At 33.0% G+C, this 21,798-nt stretch overlaps 3 protein-coding genes across 3 annotated transcripts; 2 read left to right on the forward strand and 1 right to left on the reverse strand.

The window, feature by feature from the left end:
* The first annotated feature begins 11,925 nt into the window (after nt 1–11,925).
* On the forward strand, nt 11,926–13,192 carry LOC131656425 (uncharacterized). The gene is made up of 5 exons (XM_058926151.1): nt 11,926–12,097; nt 12,188–12,370; nt 12,498–12,548; nt 12,647–12,734; nt 12,823–13,192. The coding sequence occupies exons 1-5, from the start codon at nt 12,081–12,083 to the stop codon at nt 13,078–13,080; spliced, it is 597 nt and encodes a 198-aa protein (XP_058782134.1). The 5' UTR covers nt 11,926–12,080; the 3' UTR covers nt 13,081–13,192.
* A 690-nt stretch (nt 13,193–13,882) lies between these two features.
* LOC131658654 (uncharacterized) lies at nt 13,883–14,806 on the forward strand. Its single transcript, XM_058927924.1, has 4 exons — nt 13,883–14,008; nt 14,116–14,233; nt 14,318–14,542; nt 14,780–14,806. The coding sequence occupies exons 1-4, from the start codon at nt 13,971–13,973 to the stop codon at nt 14,804–14,806; spliced, it is 408 nt and encodes a 135-aa protein (XP_058783907.1). The 5' UTR covers nt 13,883–13,970.
* A 14-nt stretch (nt 14,807–14,820) lies between these two features.
* Nucleotides 14,821–20,080, reverse strand: LOC131658655 (uncharacterized). The gene is made up of 7 exons (XM_058927925.1): nt 19,582–20,080; nt 19,061–19,495; nt 18,052–18,891; nt 16,760–17,962; nt 16,441–16,657; nt 15,482–16,341; nt 14,821–15,398 (listed from the first exon to the last, which is right to left on the reverse strand). Exons 1-7 carry the CDS (start codon nt 20,078–20,080, stop codon nt 14,821–14,823), a joined length of 4,632 nt encoding a protein of 1,543 aa, XP_058783908.1.
* Nucleotides 20,081–21,798: the final 1,718 nt, after the last annotated feature.

Below are 21,798 nucleotides of genomic sequence, written 5' to 3' on the forward strand. Positions count from 1 at the left end.
AAGATCCCCTGTCCCCTCTGCTGTTTGTTTTGATGATGGAATATCTCACATGACTACTAGCAAATATGCAGACCAACCCTAAGTTCCATTTCCATTCAAAATGCAAGAAGATAGGCCTGACCAACCTTATTTTTGCTGATGATATCTTAATGTTTTGCAGGGGTGATGTGGATTCTGTGAGGCTGATGATGCAAACTATTAGACTGTTTTCAAACACAACAGGCCTTATAATCAATCCCCAAAAATGTAAGCTTTTTTGTGGGGGGATTCATGATGAAACCAGAGCTGCCATTAGAGAGATCACAGGTTTTGAAGATGGTCAATTACCAGTGAAATATCTAGGTGTGCCATTGACTAGTAAAAAACTGAACATCACTCACTACCTGCCTTTGGTGGAGAGAATACTTGAGAGGATAAGACATTGGACTTCTAGACTCCTCAGTTATGCTGGGAGGATCCAACTCATCCAAAGTGTCTCTTGTGCTCTAGCCCAATATTGGTTACATTGCTTCCCCATTCCTAAGTTTGTCCTACATAAAATTGATTCTATATGTAGAAGTTTTCTGTGGACAGGGAAAAGTGAGATCAGTAGGAAGAGTCCTATAGCATGGAGTACAGTATGCAAACCAAAAAGCTGTGGTGGCCTCAATATCACAAACCTCACCATCTGGAACAAAGTTGCACTCTTGAAATGCCTGTGGAATATTCAGAAGAAAGCTGACAATTTATGGGTCCATTGGATACATGCATACTACCTGAAAGATAGACCTGTGCAGATTGTGATGCATAACCCCAGCTGGTCATGGATGTTCAGTAATATTATGAATCAAAGAGAGACCATTCCTCTCATACAAACTGTGTGGGATAACTTGGCTAGCAATTTGAAGTTTCCTATGAGAATTATATACGATAATCTGCTGGATACTAGTAGAGTTGAGTGGAGTCACTTAATGAGATTTAATCCGGCTAGGCCTTGTGCCATTTTTTGTCTTTGGATGCAATGCCATGGAAGATTGCCCACCAATGATAGAATGTATCGCTTTGGTTTCTGCCAGGAAACTATCTGTAGTATGTGCAGAAGAGAACCTGAAACTATGCATCATGTCTTCTTTGATTGCAATGTGTCTATGACTATGTGGTGTTCTATATTGCAGTGGATAGGTGTTGTTCATACTCCTCAAACATGGGCTGCAGAATTGAGTTGGCTTATGGCTGTAACTAAAAAGAAAGGGTGGAGAGCCAAGTTGATTAAACTTGCTTTTACTGAGACTATATATGGGATCTGGCAACATCGCAACAATGAAGTGTTTGGTATACATACTGAGAGTAATATAATTCAGAATATTATAGGTTGCATTACTCATAGAGGCTGGATAGATCGTAAACTTAGAAACCATATAGCTAGTATTTTAATGTAAGCTTTTCTTGGCTTGATAGTATGGGCCTAGTCTCCGTTGTTTTAGCTGGATCTTTAGATCGCTATGCTTGTAAATGTTTTTGAATTAATGAAAATTCCTTTCTGATTCAAAAAAAAAATATTGTGAACTCTATTATGGCTTCGTAAACCCTCAGCAGATCTGAAGGACCTGTGACATCCTTGTGAGTTGCATTTGTATTCTCCACTCATTATTTCTAAATTAAGAAAAACAAAGTACATACTTAATTAGAGGGTGAAGTGAATAAGAATCAATACAAATAAAAAATAAAAATAAAATTTAAAACCGACTAAAATTATATTAGTACAAATTTACTAAAAGAAAAAAGGAAAGAGTAACCATATATAATTAAAAATAAATATATATAACCACTATGAAAAAGAAGGAAATAAAGGTGCACCTGCTCTATAACTTCCTTCTTTCACTAATTTCTTCTTCGCAACTTTTTTTTGGTCTTGTCCCTCTTTCAAGATGAATGGATCCTATATATAGATATTAGTTGAAAAGATTTAGAAAAATAGAAATCCAAATAAATTGATTTTATTTTGTACCACAATTTTTTTTTAACATTAAAGTCAAATATTCAAATGCTATAATAAGTCAATTTAAACTAATAAATAGCCAATCAGATCAAATCAAATATTTTCTCATTTTTTAAAATGAGTTTCTTATTTCTAATATTTTTTAAAAAGGAAAATTCTTATATATCTTTTAGTTTTAATTGGGTATCAGATAACCTTAGTGTTAATTGTTTTAAAACGTTAATATTTTTTACAAATAAATTAATATATAAAAATGGTGTGGCGATGAATATACTCATTTGATTGAAGAAAGGTATCGATACCCAACCAAATTTAAAGGAAGCAGAGTGTTCACCGTTGAAAAAATTACTTTACCCAACCAAATTCAAAGGCAGCAGAGTGTTCACCGTTGAAAAAATTACTTTATCCTTATTATATTTTATTATAAAATAACGTAATTTGTATTGATTAAAAATATGTATCAGACAAATAAACATTGTTATTTTTTAGTTACATTTTTCTTGGCATAATTATAACAGGGGTCCATTAAGTTATTTTATTGTAACAAGTTGGTCCCTTATGTTTTTTCTAACAACTTGATCTTTTAAGTTAATTAATGTGTGCATATTTACCCTTTTTTTAGTACGTTTTTATTAGCACCCTTTGTATTGATGTAATCAATATCTACCTTTTAATACTAGAAAAGTAAATAGTCCTCCTGAATTGAATGTGAAATATTCTCCCTCTCATGGTGTTACTCTACCAGATTCCACTTTGTATCACACTTGGGTAGGCAGCCTAGTCTACCCTATGATTATCATACTTGATTTTGCTTATGTTGTTCATGCTGTAAGTAAGCTTCTTGACTCTCCGAGTAATATATATTTGGTATCTATTTTTTGCAATCTTCATTATCTTTGAGGAACCTAGTTTTAGAGCCTTTTATTTCTCTCATCCTCCTTATTGCAATTACGTGCTTATTCTGATGCTTATTGAGCTGGTGACTCCATATATCATAGTCTACCACAAGTTTTTGTATCTTTCTTGGAGACTCTCTTATTTCTTAGAAAAGTAAGAAACAAGATATGGTATCCTGCTCTTCTGAAGAAGCTGAGTATTGTGTTATGACATCCACCACTACTGAAATAGTTTGATTGTTTGTTTACTTTTGGATATGTGTGTCACACTTTTGGAACCAACTCCCATGTATTGTGAAAACATGTAACACCCGAGGCCGAAGAAGGCAAGGGGTGGTTGCACTGCATGTAACACTCTCAGGCCTAATATGGCAAGGAGTGGTCGCCACATCGGAATGAGAGGAATCTTGAGGCTGTGCAGGTATGGGACTGCATGGTTGAAGGAAAGCTTATAAAGATTGATGGGTACTACCTATACCAACAAGATGCATCTTCTTTTCGGTAGCTCATTTCATAAGAACTCCACAGTTAAGCGTGCTTGACTTGGAGTAGTATTGGGATGGGTGACCTTCTGGGAAGTTTCCTGGAAAGCGTGCGAGTGAGGTCAAAGCATGCTGAAAAGACCCGTGTTGGTTTGTGGGGTCAGTCGATCATCCTGAAAGCAGTCTGGGATGTTACAAATGGTATCAGAGCCAGACCTCTCCCAGTACGATGTGGTTCGAGGACGAACCATGCGGAAGCTGGTGGGCATGTAACACCCGAGGCCGAAGAAGGCAAGGGGTGGTTGCACCGCATGTAACACTCCCAGGCCTAATATGGCAAGGAGTGGTCGCCACATCGGAATGAGAGAAATCTTGAGGCTGTGCAGGTATGGGACTGCATGGTTGAAGGAAAGCTTATAAGGATTGATGGGTACTACCTATACCAACAAGATGCATCTTCTTTTCGGTAGCTCATTTCATAAGAACTCCACAGTTAAGCGTGCTTGACTTGGAGTAGTATTGGGATGGGTGACCTTTTGGGAAGTTTCCTGGAAAGCGTGCGAGTGAGGTCAAAGCATGCTGAAAAGACCCGTGTTGGTTTGTGGGGTCAGTCGATCATCCTGAAAGCAGTCTGGGGCGTTACAAAACAAGAGTGCCATTTAAATTTCTTACAACTCAGTATTTCATGAACGTACCAAGCACATGGAGATTGATTGTCACTTCAGTCATCACCATCTTCAACATAGAACAATTACTCTACCATTCGTCCCTTCCTCTTTGTAGATTGTTGATTTGTTTACGAAGACACTTTCCATTAAACATTTTTATTTTTTTATTAACGAACTATCGATGCTTCTGGTTAACGCATCGTGAGTTTGAGGAGATATATCAGACAACATTATTATTATGTTATATATTAGTTAGGATAGTTTAGTTATTTTCTATTATCTAGTATTTATACTCTATTGTGATTTTTATTCTATTGACTTTTGTCATTCTAATGAAAATTCTATAATCTCTTCTCTTTTTTAACATATTATTAGTTAATTCTGATGTGGGAAGCAATTTAATTAATATTATATAATTGTGAATGTGTAGTCATAATATTGAAGGTCTGATGAAAAATAAAATTATAGATTTTAAAATTTTATTTTTAATTTTACATTTTATAAAAACTCATTAAAAAATAGTATAAATTATTCAAACTCAATTCGTTATAACTTAAACGAGAAATTTTGACATTCAGTATTTTAGTATTCATTTTTCGAGTTTTAACATGATAAAAATCATATATTTTTCAAAACTATATCTCTTAAAATCTTCTCAATTAATTTTTTTTTTTGAAATTTCCTTAATAAAAATTTGTAACAAATATGTAAAAGGAATTAAAATGATTTTTCATGAGAAACTATTTAAATTATTTTTTAATTTAAAACTATTAAAAAATTCTTTTAATTTACTTACTAAATACATACTCGCTCTGGCCTTGATTATAAGCAAAGATTCTTTTTTTAGGTTCACTGAGTAATGAATGTATCTGGTCTATATAATAGATCAGATACATTCATTACTCAATGAACCTAAGAAGGGAATTTTTGCTTATAAATAAGGCCGGAGGGAGTAATACGCAAAAACTATTAACACATAAGTCACATTTGAATTTTTTTTTACAATTTTTAAAGATTTATATTTAAATAGAAGTAAGACTAAAATTAAACAAATACAAATTTACAAATAAAAAAGAGAGTAACCATATACAACTACACAAGGATTAGAGCCTTTGTTCACCAAATCTTTACATTTTAAGCATAAAGGCTTGATTTCCATTTTCAAAAAGAGGCTTTCATCACAAAGTCAACTTGTCTTGAGCTCCTAACTTGTATCTTCTGCAAACACTCAACCAAAAGCACAGACCAAACATGTTTAAAGTATCCAACAACTCCAAGCATGCTTGTACTATGCATTGGAACCATGTCTTGCAACTTTGCTTCAAAAACAAGTTATGAAGCCTTAAGACTCCATGTGATCAGACTCAAGCTCCCTTGTTTCCTTATAAATAGAGACCAATTCTACTTTGTAAAACACATCAAAAATCCCCCTCAAACCTATCTGAAACTCTCTCAAATCAGAATTGGTTGAAGTTCTCCATTTTTGAGCTTTGAAGTCCATAACTTCGAATCTCCTCACTCTTGCAATTTATTTGAAAACCAATCATTCAAAAACCCTCCATATAGCATATAGACACTTCTGTATGCAATAAAATTCAACTGAAACACACAAATCAAAACCTCCATATCACACTTGTTCATCTCAACAAGTCGAGGCCTTCTGTGAGATTGAGTTGTTTTCGGTCCAAACTAGGCATTGCTAAAGCTTCCTAGGGACCCAGAGAAGCTAATTGAATCATTATAACACTTCTAGAACTTCTCTAAGTTCATTTTCAATTTCCAATTTCAGAGGTAAGTGTCTCAATCTTGAACTCCATCATTTAAGCATCAATTTTTGCATTTCTCGATACCAGATTGTTTGTTTTGATGTGTTGAATGATAGCCCTAAGGTATTTGAGATTGATTGTGCATATTACTCATTTAATTCGAATTTGAAGTTTTAGGGTTCTTCACGTTTTCTGGAAAATTAATGAGCTACAGTTAATTGATGAATGATACATGGTTAGATTCGTGGTAAAAAAACTGAGAAACTTTCATGTTTATAATTTTGAAAATGAGTGATTATTGATGATGATCCAATTTTTTGAAAAAATGGTGTCATGAGGTTGAAGATGAAGTTCATCTTCTAAAATCATGAACTTGTTTTATTTTATTTTAAATGGTTTTCACATTTAAACTTAACTACATCGTTTGCTCCAATGGTTGCGCGCTTGCCTTTAACACTCTCTTCTCCCTAAGGGCGTGGGTTTGATCCCCCCTTTTGCAATTTTGTGTTTTATTTTCCATTTTTAACCATTGTGTTTTATTTTCCATTTTTAACCATCTACCACTTGTTTTACTATTTTTTGTTATGGATGGGTCTTACAATCAGATGAAAGTGCTTGGCCCAGTGGCTAAGCTTTTGTCCCTCAAGCGCGAGGGCATGAGTTCAAGTCCCATGAGGGCCAAAACCTTATTTTTTTACCACTAGTTTATTTCACTTTTTATTTAAGCTTTGAAAATTCATTAAAAATATCAAAATTAATTATTTTGATCTGATTTTTTGTGTACTCCTTATTTATCTTGTCTAATTTGATAATATATTTTAAAATCACAAAATATTTATTATTTAGTTACTAAAAATAAATCAAAAATAAGGGTTTTATGTCTTTTAAAAAAAAGGCTTTTAAATCAATCTCTTGTTAATATTTTCATTAAGTAACTTGTATGTACTCTTGTGGAACAATTAGGGTTAGGGTACACTCCTCTTGAAAATGTCAACATGTTTCCTTAGTCATTTCACTTAGGGTTTTGATTAATCAACTTTAATTTAATTAGGTTTAGGTGTACATAACATAAAACCCTTATTTTGCGATCCTTGATCTTTTGATCTTTAGCAATACCATATTGATATAACTTGTTGCTTTGATCTCTCTTTTCTTATATACTTGTACATATATATTTGTTGATATACATCCTTGCACATTATACTTGGTTCATAGTTTTATCTTTGTATATATATATATATATATATATATATATATATATATATATATATATATATATATATATATATATATATATATATATATATATACACACACACACACATTAATGTTTACTGACCCACATGCATTGAGACATCATTCATCGTTGCATCATATTCATACATACATGAAATGATATTGAGGTATGTCACCCTTTTATTCATTAAACTTTTATCTTTGAGTTTATATCTTGATGTATTGTTGAAACTCACCCTTGATTGTATCCATGATAATCATGTTATATCACACACACACTTGAGATATTCATCATGAATGACTGCTTAAGATGTTGGCTAAAACTCCAAAGGAATGCAGTATTGACTAAAATTGTCAAGGTACTCAATCTCTTTTTCAAACTCTTTTACTTTGTGCTTAGTATTGTTAAAGTTTTACACTCCACTTGTTTAAAAATGGTTTTGTATTGTTAAAGTTCAACCTTTTTAAACCAACCACTATTCGATAAGTAGATCAAACCTGAGAATTACTCCTCACACCCAAATCTTGAAGCACGCCATTATATCATTTAAGAGCTTGTTATTATCAAATGACAAATAATATTTGTCATACACGAGTAGTGGATGAGAGATCGAGGCCGATGATTTCAATCGAAGAATGGGAAAGAAAACATATATCGGTGGTGGATGAGGACCAAATCGATCAGAGACGGAGGAAGACGAGGTCGACCGGATACAAAGAAAAATGCGATTGATTGGAGACGAGCTCCGTCACATACAGAGAAACAAGGTCGATCGGAGCCGGAGGTGGAAAGGTCGGTCGGAGACGCAAAACGAAGTGAACAAGATGATACGATAACAGGACTGAACCCGTAAATAGATAAAAACATATATTATTATGTTAATAAATAATTTTATAATATAATATTTATTTTTTTGAAAAAAAAACTGACATAACTTAATAATTAATAATAATAACAACGAAAAGGAAATGGAAAGTACTTGTTAAATAAAATATAGACAATTAATAGTATATGTAAGTGTTTAAGTCAATAGTTCATATGTGTAATTTAATTAAATAGTTGTCTTTTTAATTGAAATTAGCTATAAATTTAATTTGTAGTAAGATAATGGTAGCTAATACTGCATTTTCTTGTAGTGTTATAAATATATACATGTAGAGATGATTTAGGTGAATTTGATATTTTATAATATAAAAAAATTAGATGTTCTCGAAAACATAATTTTAACTTTTTGTCTTTGTCCTCCACCTCATCATTTTAGGGACATTTTGTATCCAAAATTTACTTTTTGTAACTAAATTGTACTTTTGATTCTAAATTGTACTTTTGGTTTTAAATTGTACTTTTGCAACTAAATTGTACCATTTCGGGATATTTTGTGTCCAAAATTTACTTTTTGCATGTCTAAAATAATTATACGCTTTTGGTGCATGATTATTATTATTTTTTTAATTCACAAGTAAATTAGTTTCTAAAATATATGTTATTAATCTAATTATGTGTCAAATGTTTGTTATGGGTCAAAGTCAAATTCTATTATTAATCTAAATATTTGTATAAATGATATGGGGTAAAATATATTTGATCCATATATTTTTATACACGGGAAAAAAAATTATTATTGATCTAAATACTTTTATATACGAAAATTGACTATTGATCTATATATTTTTGTAAATGATGTCTAAACATAAATAATATTTGTATACGAGAAAAAATCTATTATTCTAAATCTTTTTATATACGAAAGATGGTATTTATGATCCAAATATTTATGATCCAAAAATGGTATACGGGAAAAAAATCTTTTATTGATCTAAATATTTTTATATACGAAAAATTTACTATTGATTCAGTTATTTTTGTAAAGGATACGTAAACATAAATAATATTTGTACACGGAAAAAAATCTATTATTGATCTAAATATTTTTATATACAAAAAACTGGTATTTATGATCCCAAAAAATGTGATTAAAAAATGATATACGGAAAAAAAAATTATTATTGATGTAAATATTTTTATATACGAAAATTTAATATTAATTTAGATATTTTTGTATACTGGACAAAAATTATTATTGATTTAAATATTTATATACGAAAGATGGTATTTATGATCCAAAAATGTTATACGGTAAAGAAAAAAAACTGATATTAATTTAAATATTTTATATGAGTTAAAAGGTAGTGCACTGACAGTCATCCAATAGAGAGTCATCAATTTGTCATGTCATTAAAGTTTTTTTTAAATAAAAGAATGCTTTAATTGGATGCATGATGGTGATTGGTTGACAGTGTAAAAATATTTTACACTGTCAGTGCATGACCCATTTTCTCTTTTTATATATGAAAAAATTTATTATTAATTTAAATATATTTTAATTTATTATTTAAAATAAATATATTACATAAACAAATGCGTGTAGACCAGAACCCGTGCATATGCACGGATTTGTTACTAGTTAGTAGCAACTTAACAACAAATTTAACAGAAAACAAGATCTAAATAAATTTAAAATGTTTATTTTCATTGAGTTCAAAATTACAAAGAATCAATAAGAATATATAAATTGAAGAAATTCAATATAAAATTACTAATAGTTAATTTGTTATATTTCTATATAGATGCAAACAAAATACAATCTAAGAATATATAGGCATTAAACTAAATGATATCTAAAAATAAAAACAAAATTTATAAAGTACAATTAATAAAAACCCTAACTATTCATTAATATAATATATTATTCTCATGAAATATATCTTCAGGAAAGTAGTTCAAATCAATTCCAGTAGGGTGATAGTTAATCTTGTGATCTTCAAGGTCTTCAAATGGAACAATTATTTCACATTTTGGACATAGAAAATTCACTGGTTGCACTTTCATCCCTGATGTTGATATTGTTGGTGGATGATATGTTCTTCCGCCATGTTTCATAATCATATGGCGATTACAACCCCGTTTAGATGAAAATATTTGATCACAATGTGGACATTCTGTTGATTCTTCTTCTTTCTTTTTATCTCTGTGAACTCCTTTATGGCTTTGCAAACCTTCAGCAGAGTAGAAAGACATGTTACATCCTTGAGAGTTGCATTTGTATTCTTTGCTCATTGTTACTAATTTCTTGGCAGTATTTTTTGTTGTGACATCTATTGAAGATGAAAGGTTCCTATATATATTAGTAGAAAAGATTTAGAAAAATAAAAAATCCAAATAATTTTATTTTATTCTATACCAAAATTTTCTCTAACACAAAAATCAAATATTTAAATACGGCAAAAAGTTAAGTTAAACCAATAAGGAGTTAATCAGATCAAATCAAATTTGTTCTCGGTTTTTAAGATGGGTATTTTTTTTTAATCAATTTTGAAAAATTTATTCTCATTATTATATTTTATCATAAAATAATGGATTTTGAATTAAATTAAAAATATGCCTCCCATAAATTAGTATTATTCTTTTTTAGATATAATTTTTTTTACAAAAAATACATAAATATATAAAAAAAAGAAAGTAATTTGCAGCAAAATGCTAGTAACAAATTCTAAATTAAACATATCTTAACGAGATCAATCAAAATCTAATCAGACAACCAATTGATTTTATGATTTAAGGTGGCTCATTGGTGAAATAGTTATCTCAAAATTTAATTAATTACATAAATACTAGTGTGTATACTCGTGCCTCGCACGGGACAAAAGGGGAAATGGGCTCTCATCATTCTAAAAAGTTTGTTTATTATTTTTAAAAGAAAAAAATAAAAGACCAAATCCAAAACTATTATGATTTATTTATTAATCAATAATTAAAATTCATTCAAATCAAAACTAATGAATAACAAATAAATAAAATAAAATAAAAACTATTCTACAAAGGGAAAGAAGCGCCCCATTCCTTCAAATCTTTATTTTATTTCAAAATAATGAAAAAAAAAATTAACCAAAAAAAACAAAAAATTGTCCATGGTAAAAAAAGAATTATTTTAACTGATTATTATTTAATCAATGAATATCCATGACTAAATTAAAATAAAATCAAAAAACAAAAAAAGAGAGCGCTCCATGACTTCAATTAAGATTTTATTTAATTAGGTTTAAAAACAAAGACCAAATCAAAAGACACATTTGTTATTTTATTAAATTTTAACCCTTTGCTAGTTTATTATAGTTTTTTTTGTCTATAAGTATTATATTATCATGCAGTAGTATTATTAGTATTATTGTTTGTTATTATTTACTACTGTCTCTACAAAAAATACATTAATCGATAGTTGCTTAATCATCCTAGTTAATCGGTGTATGCGGTAATCATATTAATCTGCTTAGGTTATTGGTGTATGCAATAATGGTATTACTTGTGTGTTTCTATAAATCTATTTATTTATTTTTAAATGAAGAGAGATTGTATGAGTTACCTTTTGAAAAAAATAAAATATGAAAAGCAAATAAAATACGGGTAGACATGAAAAATATGTCTATTTAGCAATCATAATTGTCTCATGTTTTTTTCATAACACATTTATGATTTAGAAAATTCGATGTAACTAATTCAGAAGTAGAACTAGTGTCTTACCCGTGCGTTCGCACGGGTACCCGTCTGTCTCGCGCATTGGGTTTTAGGGCACTTTAATAAAATAGGGAAAATATATATATATATATATATATATATATATATATATATATATATATATATATATATATATATATATATATATATATATATATATATGTAAGTTCATATTATAAGGTAAAATATTTTAAATAGGTTAAAAATACCTGTTGGACCTTATAGTTGGTTAATTTATCTAAGTTAATAGGACAATAAAGTTTATTGGGCCTTAGAATTCTAGCCTTGGTGCAGAAAACCTATTTTTATTGTTAGACCTAATTTGTTAATAGGCCCAAAAAAGAATCCTATTATTGGTATTGTTACATAACGCTGGAATTTAAAATGAAAGTAACGTTGGATTCATAAGCAATCAAAGAGTCTGTCTTTGGCATTGTTGGTGTAAGAAACGCAGGGTTGGGTGATAAGTGTGAAGAACAAAATGTCGCAGCCAAGAAGGTATGTGCATGTGTTACTGTTTATGTTGTTTGCAGAGTTTATCATAAGATATTCATCCATTTAGAGGTCGCAATGTTGTTTTGATTCCAGTTCACCCGATAGGTTGGAGTTGCAAACTCCATGGAAGCGGCTCACAGTTGAGAGGATACTGAGTGGGTCACAGGAGAATGATGATGTTATGGAGGAATGGAAGAAACAACATCAAAGATTGAATCGTGTCGACGATGCCGGTAAAGTTTCTGTAGAGGCTGCCAGGATTGTTGAAAATAAAGGGTAATCTTATAGTTTAATTTTGTTTCTTGTATTGAATTCCATTTAACCTCTACAAAATTGAATGTGTTTCCGGAATAATGAGTTACAACTTATTTAAATAAATAGTTTGTATGTTATTGTGTTGAAGGGATGATGGAGATGGAATTGAATACATAATGATATCTTCTGATAGTGAGAGGTAAAGTTTATTTATAAGAGATAGGGAATATATTATCGTTATAGGTATATTGATGCTGTTGTGTTTGCATTGTGTTGTAAATGTGGTCTTAATTGCAGGGAAATGAGTCCTGTACAGGAAGAGTTCGAAGAAGCGTACTGGACACGTGAAGTTCATGATGTAAAGAAGTTTTGCTCAAATGTTATGGTAAGCAGTGTTCAAAGTCTATAGTTGTTGGCACACTGGTGTTATACAGAGATGTAATGTAACTGATATTGTATGTCAATGAGTGCAGTATATTCCTGCAGAAATAGTAGAGAAATGTGGGCTTGCTGGAATGTCAGAGATTACCCTCAATGATGTGGACAACGGGTACCCATATGAGTGCAATGTGAAGAAGAGGCCAAAAAAAAATGAAACATATTTGTATGGAGAATGGTTTGACTATGTAAGGGCAGCGGAACTGAAAGTAGGTGATAAAGTGCACTTTGTGATTTATTACCCGCCGGTGTTAGATATTATGGTAACAGTGGAGCGCAGTGGTGATCGTTGATAGAGCTGTTGGTTAGGCAATGTTTGTGGTGGATGTATAGGGCCGTTTTTTAGCAGTTTGGTTTGTATGGGATTTATGGTTTTGTTTTTTTTTGTAATGGTGGATGTGAACCAAGATTAACAATTATGGCACTATGTATGGTTTTAAATTAAATATTATCAATTTTGGCTGTAAGTTTCATGGACTGAGCCGAATCTGCCATGGTTTTTATGCAAAATTGATTACCACTCTGTTTTAAAATTAAGTATTGTTTATTATAAGTATTGAACAGGATATCTATCAAACTTGATCAGAATAGGGAACCTAATTTCATTATTGTTGGTATAAGTTTGGGTATGGCTCCTGTAAATGGTAGGCTATTAAATCTAATAGGTAAACACACAACAATGGACATATGAATAGTTGAAAATTCAATTTAATAGTATATGTTAAAGAGTAGTACGATAATATTAAATGGTTATAAAATAGTTGTAATGTGTTATATTATATTGGGATGTGAAAGATCAATTGGGTTATGGGCAGTTATTGTTTTTCGTGAGGCATATAAATAAAACGAAAACTGTTTTGAAGTGATGTAAATGCAAAGAAGACTAATTGAACAATTGCATTGATTTCTATTGGGCGGTGGAAAAGTAGCAGGTATGTGAAGAGTCCATTTAGAGTGTTATATAAGTAATGTGCAGATAGTTTGATAGCACTAAACACTAAAGCATTCATCATTACTCTGCAATCAACAGTGTAAGCTGCGAATTTCTGAAAAGATGGAAGGAAGAGTTGATCAAGCAGTGAGAGGTAAAGGTTAACACATCATTTGAAAGTTTGCTCTGTTACATATTGTATTTAAAAGTTATATATGGTTGCATGCAGGTGAAGAAAACTCGGTCAACCAAATGGCTGTGGGGAAAGCTGTCACCTCTGATAACTCTGTGTATGTTTGAATTAGCTTATGTTGAGTATACATTTTATGTTTTAATTTAGAATGTTTGATAACACATTTATTTATTGACCATGTTGTCTGTTTGTATAATGTTCCAGATGCCATGAACCTGTTGTTGACGATTTTAGTTGCCATGTAGAACAGCCTGCTAAGTTACAATATTGTATCTGGAAGCAAGATGTGTCCAACGGGAAGATGGCTCAGTCATGTCTTCTTGTAAGTTATTATTCGTTTTAAGCTTATTGTCTTTCCCTAACAGTTAATGGGATTATCTAATGTTGTTTTATATCAATATTGCAGGAAATTCCTGAGCATGTTGTGGCAAGTCGCTGGCTCCATGGAGCAAGGTTTGTAGATTTGGTTGACTGGGAAAGGGAAGTCAGGTATGAATGTGAAGTTCATCATACCGAAAAGGGTCAGATGTTCTTAGGACGTGGTTGGTACAAATTTGCCAAGGAAAGGTGCCTGCTTGATGGAGACTCTATGGGCTTCATCGTTAAGGATCCCATCAACAAGGAGATACTTGTAACAATGTTGAAATATTGACAATGATGTCAAAGTTTGTTATAAATATCTAAGTGTTAAACTTTTTGTAATTTTCTGGTGGACTTAGGTCCACCTTTATATTAATATATAAGATTTTGGTTTTTAGATGTTATGCTATATATATATATTATTTCTGTTACTTACATTGCTAATATGCTATTAGTAATATATATTACAGCAGTTACTTGCAATACTAATATGCTGTTATTAATATAGATTACTGCTGTTACAGATTTACTCTGATCAATTCTAAAAACTTAGACATTGTTAAAAACTTCTTTATAGACAACATTTGTAGTTTTCTCCCTGAATTTCTTTTCTTCATCATGTATCAGTATTTTGATTCCCTTTTTTGTTGTTACTCTTGACAATGCGACATAGATCTGGCCATGTGTGAATACATCTTTCGGTAAGTACAAACCAACGTTATCCAAGGACTGTCCCTGTGATTTGTTAATTGTCATAGAATAGGAAACTATAATAGGGAACTGTCTCCTATTCAGTTTGAATGGCCATGGTGATTGGGATGGTGACATGTCCATTCGAGGTATGTAAACAAAATTTCCCATACCTTTACCACCCATTATTGAAGCCTCCAGTACATGGGCTGCCATCTTTGTTATACACAGCCTTGTGCCGTTACATAAACCTTCAGCCTGATCTATATTTCTCATGAGCATTATAGGTGTCCCAACCTTTAGTTTTAAGTGATGGTTTGGCAATCCTGATGTTCGAAGGGAACTTAGAAATTCTGGTGTGAGGATATCAACTACTGCTGGGTCATGAATCTCAGACTTGTCAACTGAATTTGCGCTGTAGTAGTCACGAATCTCTCCTACATTGTTGACCAAACAGAATTAGTAAAAGCAAAAATTAGATTAATATAATCCATTAAATTATATATTTTTGTTGCTTAACCTGGCATCAAGCTAAGTATATGGTCATTGATCTGATCAACAATCTGCAGTGTAGAGGCAAGTATCGCTCGACTTTTAAGGTAATCTACACATTGGAAATTATTTATGAAATCAGGGTATGTGCTATTGACAATGGCCACGATTGGATCATCAAATTCTGTTATCAGAATATCAGGTGGTATGTTGATTTCGGCGGTGCCGTCATTAGGCTCAGATATTCGGCCCTCTCCTATTCTTAAAAGCCAATCTGAAAACTGTGCTATCTCATTTTTGTCAGTCTGTGTCGATCCTGTTCGTAGCCGCATGTTTCTTGTCAATGTTAATACCTCAACTGAATGCCATATGTAAGATGCATTTATGGCACAGTGTACAATATCGGAACGACTGCCTCTGGGGACGACAGGTAAAATCTGTCTGAAATCACCCCCGAAAACAACAACCTTTCCACCGAATACATCAGTTGAATTTTTGTCTGCACTCATAACATCTTTCAAAGTTCTGTCAAGCGATTCTATTGCATACTTATGCGCCATTGGTGCCTCATCCCATATTATAAGCTTTGTCTGTCGTAACATGTCTGCGACATCATCATTGAATTCAACCTTGCAAGTAGAATTGTCCATAGTTGGTACCGGTATCCTGAACTTTGAATGTGCAGTTCTACCTCCTGGAAGTAACAATGATGCTATACCGCTAGTTGCAACAGTTAAACATATATCGTGTTTTGATCTTAATGCAGCTGCGAGTGTTCTCCACATATATGTTTTTCCGGTACCACCATAACCATGAAGGAAGAAAACCGCAGGTTTTTGAGACTCCACAGCGTGGATGATTTTTTCATAAATACTTCTTTGCTCATCTTAGGAACATAATATTGATTGTAGAACGGTGTTAGAATAATTGATTCATAGAATTTCAAAGCGTAAAATAAAATGAATTTAATTGACGCAATAGTTAACTGTAAGAGCAGCAAACAGATTTTCAAATTCTGAGTTCATTGATGCTGTATCATAATTACGCTCATCATATATGAGCCTGTTTCCCAACTGTTCAAGAACATAAGCATCCGGATATGGAATAGGACTAAAATCCTTTAGTGTCCTTCTATTTGCCTGAAGCAGTTTCTCAATTTCTATTAAAGTCAAATTTTGCAACTCTTCTTGTGTGAGGTCCAATTCTGCATTGATATGAGAAATTGAGTTATAATGCTGTTGGTAAGTCATCTGTAGCTTGTTATTAACAAATTGTTTTGTTTGCTATTTTATTATGTCTAACAAACCTGGATTAGCAGCCAATGCTCTTTGTGTATGCAAGACACCATCAGATAATAGGAGCCAAGTTTGTTCCCAAACATGTGCAGGGCGATTAACAGCACCAGACAAAAGCATGATAACAAACAGTTTTCGAAGAAAATGACCAGTCCCCCAATGACTTGCCTCCTTTATAGCAGCTATGTATTCTTTGTCGTCTTCAAGAAATCCCATTGCAAAGCATGCATCTCTGAATGTATCATACTGAATGTTATCCACGGTCCTGATTTCCTCATATGTTGTTGGTCCTTTTGCCACCGTCAACATCATGCGCAGGTAAAACAGTTCACCAGTTGTTGGCGGAACCCATATGAGACGTCCAATGGTGAAGCCTTTTTTCCGCGGTTTCCATTCTCTCTTTTTTTTGTGGTAAACAAACTTTGAGACAAACTGACCATAAGTTAATGTTTGTGCCTCTTCATATTTAGCATTTGCTACCAGCCATGCAGTAAACATTGATTCAGTCACACTTGCAGTTTCCAGCACATTTTCCATGCGTGCATAATCTGTATAGTATATAGGTTTCTCCCCAACCAAATGATAGAACATACGTTCCACAGCTGGTTTTCTGCCATGAATATTGTAAGAGTAAATGCGCCAGCATGCTTCACTGGGTGAGACATACCTGCAATCGAGATATTGTTGGATCTCATCAACAGGTTGATTGCTATTTGTTGAAACCGCTGTTGTTATTCTGTCATAGCCTTTATTGATATATTTGAAAAGATATTTTATTGAAGTACTCTGATTACACCATTCCATGTTTATATGTGCCTGGTATTTCATAAGAAATCTGGTATTATATGGAACCACATGTCTGTTGTCCAAGGTGATACCATTTTTTTCAATAGTGAAGGTTTTTGATCTTCTCCTATACAGCGGATATCCCTCTGCATCAACAATAGTGTCTTCAATAAACTTTTTGGGGTAGTATTTAGAACATCGTCCATTCTTCATACATTGTGAGGTCACGCGAGCAAGCCCACAGGGTCCATGCATCATATGTGCCCTAACCAATTTGTATAAATTGGGATGAACAGTCGGGTCGGGAATTTCAGCAGAAATGATCTTGTCTATGTCGGATGGTGTTGGGTATTTGCTCTTAGGGTGTAGGAATATCAAGATGTGAGCATGTGGCAATCCGCGCTTTTGGAATTCGATGGTGTACATATCTATTAAATTGAAAGTTAGTTCGATGTAATATTTTGGTACTACACAGACACATGATTGAAAAGTAGTATAATTAAATGAAACAACTTACATGCAATCACTTTTCCCACGACATGGTGTTTTGTAATATCATCCATGAGGGTATCAAACTTTATTTTGAAAACTTTTGAAATGATATCTGGCCTATCATGGGGTTGTAGACCTGTGCCTGACAATGCTCTTTTAATTTCAGGCCAATTTGGGTTGCAGGTAAAAGTAACAAATAAATCAGGGAATCCCAATTGACTTGAAATGGCCATACCGTCAAAATATAATTGATCCATATATCTCTTGCTACCAACAAATGTTGATGGCAGAACAACTCGTTTTCCTCGCTTTTGGTGTTCATTTCTTGTATCGCAATCAGTTTGAGCGGCCAAATTATTATATTTGCCCACTCTTAATTTCGACTGATTATCTCTCAACCAATTCAGTCGTTCGGATTCCATCATAGCATAGCCGTCGACTAAAAATTGTTGAAATAGGCGTCTTGAGTAAAGTAGTGTTTTTGCCTCTTTGCGACGTTGTTGTAACCGGTAAGAAAACCAATCCTTAATGCTTTGACGGTTTCTCTTAGTGACCTCAGTTTCATGGCGATATCTGTGCATTATATTTTTCCTGTAACCATCTTCCCCATAAGGAAATATAAGAGGATACTGATAAGCCAAATATGCTGGGTGAAACTCATCTATTCGTTGCAAACCACCATTGCGGCGCTGAATTAAGATGTCCCTTTTATCAGCAGAATCAATGTCTCCCACAATGAGTGCAGCCACTTCTGAGACAGTAGGTTTGTTGTAAACACGGCCATCTTCGGATCTATCAGAAATAAGCCTGAGTTTTAAATCTGTGAAAGAATTTGTCCTTAAAACATCCCTTGCCATTCTAAAAGCTTTGGCATGAACATTGTGCTGATCTAACATCATCTTGAGCTTTTTGACAACCGGTCGCTCGATGCCTTTGTTGTCCCTGTTTATTTTTCGCAGCCATGAATAAATAGTTTAACATAATTTTTGTATAAAACAATTGTGTAATTATGTCTGAGCATGCTTACTTGAAACATTTTATTCTGTGTTCAACTTCATTGTCCGTGTCATAGATGTATAATTGAGCATATTGCGGAGGTTGCCCTGTTTCTGGCAGCAGTGTACCAATTCGATGACAGGTCTGACCCTGCAGTCTCAAAGTAGGGGGTCCACCTCTTTTAGAATATGTTGTGTCGAACTTCATTCCAGGGGAAGTGAATGAGAACATTGCGTTGTATGTTCGTATGTTAGCCTGGTAGTTTTTACTATCTGAATATGTGTTATTAAATAGAAGATCTTGCAACACCTGTGGAGGTTGCTCAAGGAACGGAAGAACAATTTTTCCTCCACGGCAACAACGATAAAAGCGAGGAGTTGCTGTAATTTTGTGTCTATTCACTTTTTCTTGGTACCACATACATGCTTGGCAGTGTGCGCATTCATAACTTTGGTCGCCAATATCGTAATATTCTGAAAAAAGAAACCACAATGCTGAATATGTCTATCAACAGAAGAAGTGTACATCATTTGGTTATCAGTGTATGATATGGAAATACCTTGAAGATGGGGCTCCTGTAATTGTGCCGGGTCTGAATCTTCGTCAGAACTGGAACTATTAGAAGAATTTAAATTATTGTCAGAGTTGGAGTCATCATTGTCTTCATAATGAGATTCAACAGACACATTATGATTTGAGGTAGATGGATGATCCATGGACTGACTTGACATATTATAATTTGAAGTAGATGCATGATCCATGTTCTGACTTTGACTAACAATGTTGTTCATATTTTGAACCCTACTAACTTCAGTATTGAACAAATTTCTCAATCTTTTTCTGTTATCCAAGATTATTTTCCTTCTCTTTCTAGCCATAGCCGTTTCAATAGTGGTTTCATATGTTACAGAAGATGTAAAATTATGATTTAAATGGGAAGTGAGGTTGCTTGATCTGACACAGTTTCGATAATCCCTCTTTGCTTTAAGAATAAGCTTTCTCCTCTTTCTTGCAATGGATGTTTGAGGAGCAGTGTTTTTAACAACATCTGTTTCCATCACAAACACAAAAGTAGGATGAATAATAATACTACAAATAAGATTGATTTGTATAGATTTATGCACACAATATGAGATGTATAGCATGCTACTTCATGATTTTGAATACTAAAAGTTTACAGTTTCTAATTGAAGGGGAATTGGTGGGTTCAAATGTCATGAATGCAGTATTGATTTTAATTTTTGTTTGATACTTGAATATATATGAAATTGGAACTGAATATGAATAGAATGATGGTTATAGATTTAAATTACTACTTATCCCTCCCTTATAACTGTTGTGTGTGTTAAATGTATTTAATTTAATCTATACAGGTTATTTATAATATTTTATTTGATGGATGTGTTACTCTTTTAAAAAGACTTTAAGTCAAAACTAATATTATAAGTAAATAGAAACTGAACAGTTAACCCACTTTCTGCATGTACCTAGTACTTGTTTCCTATTGCACTGAATAGAAGTTTAGCATTGCAACTGCCTGCGGTTAGGGTTCCGACAATGGCATCTTCACACGGTGGTCCTTCTGTGCGTATTCCCTCTGATGATGAAAATGATTTCAGGTATGAGTAGATAATTTTATTTCACCATTGCTTTGCGGTAGAAAATAGGGTATACCGGTATACAAAATATGGTAGTGTGGTAATAACACTTAACAACATTTAGTGATGGGTGTAGTATCAATATAGCACAATGTTGTATTATGTGTGGTATTGTCAAGAAATCAAATGTGACTGAATGACTATTGTTGGTTTTTATTGTTGGATTTCATATCCCGTCGTTGCTCGGCATATGACTATTGCTTAGTAAAGAATGCTTCATATGCGGTTTGTTTTTAATCCATATTTGATGTTGGAACAGCAATGATCAGGCAATGGAAATCATAGAAGATTTGGTAAAGGAAACAGGGTACGATCCTAAGGTGGAAAGAAAACGCAGGAATAAACAACGCAAAGTCACTGCTGATCGTGTTGTGACGAATGTTAATGTTGTCGCACAAAATAGCGCAATGGTTAACAGCAATCCCAATGCAGGACCTGTAAAGATAAAAGAGGAATCAACAGACATTGACACAAATGAAATCAAAGTTTCTGAAGTTGGTGAACCAAGTGGATCAAAACAGGGTAAGAAACAAAAGGGTAAAGTGGTGAAAAAAGCAAAGGTCGGTACAGACATTACTGTAGACAGTTCTACAGGGGCTCAAAAATTTTTCTGGAACACCCATGTTACAAATGCTAAATCTACACAGCAGAATGTAATGGTAAGGAGATATTTGAATATTTGCAGCATGTTATTGAAAATGTAAATAGTATATATCGTTAATAGTTACCTTATTTCTTGTATGCAGCATTTCCCTAAGGAAATCGCCAAAAGATGCCTCCGTCGCTTTCAAGATGAAATCAACCTGCTGGATGTGAGGACGAAGAACATTGTTACCTGTCAGGTTCACAAAGCTAACAGAAAAGGAATACCCCAGCCATATGAAAAGTACATGGCCCTGGGATGGTACGAATTCGCCAAATCTCTTAACCTGCGTAATGGGGATACAATAGCATGGAGTATGCTGCGATTCTCTCCGTATATCTATGTGAAGGTTGAAAGACAATGAAGAAACTGCTGCTATTTGCAAACCGCGTACTATACCCGAATTTTAATGGTTACATTATATGTTGGGAATGTTATTTTGGTACATTGTGTTATATATATTCTGCTACATGTT

This window comes from Vicia villosa, linkage group LG3, assembly GCF_029867415.1.
Source record: "Vicia villosa cultivar HV-30 ecotype Madison, WI linkage group LG3, Vvil1.0, whole genome shotgun sequence".
Lineage (NCBI taxonomy): Eukaryota > Viridiplantae > Streptophyta > Magnoliopsida > Fabales > Fabaceae > Vicia > Vicia villosa.

Coding starts and splice junctions, on each gene's coding strand:
- LOC131656425 (XM_058926151.1), top strand. Junction 12,549..12,646: donor ATATCTTCTGATAGTGAGAG/GTAAAGTTTATT, acceptor TCTTAATTGCAG/GGAAATGAGTCCTGTACAGG. Junction 12,735..12,822: donor AGTTTTGCTCAAATGTTATG/GTAAGCAGTGTT, acceptor CAATGAGTGCAG/TATATTCCTGCAGAAATAGT.
- LOC131658654 (XM_058927924.1), top strand. CDS start 13,971: ATGGCTGTGGGGAAAGCTGTCACCTCTGATAACTCTGT. Junction 14,009..14,115: donor GTCACCTCTGATAACTCTGT/GTATGTTTGAAT, acceptor ATAATGTTCCAG/ATGCCATGAACCTGTTGTTG. Junction 14,543..14,779: donor CCATCAACAAGGAGATACTT/GTAACAATGTTG, acceptor TTATTAATATAG/ATTACTGCTGTTACAGATTT.
- LOC131658655 (XM_058927925.1), bottom strand. CDS start 20,080: ATGGAAACAGATGTTGTTAAAAACACTGCTCCTCAAACATCCATTGCA. Junction 18,892..19,060: donor AGTTGAACACAGAATAAAAT/GTTTCAAGTAAG, acceptor TTCATGCCAAAG/CTTTTAGAATGGCAAGGGAT. Junction 16,342..16,440: donor AATCTGTTTGCTGCTCTTAC/AGTTAACTATTG, acceptor ATTATGTTCCTA/AGATGAGCAAAGAAGTATTT.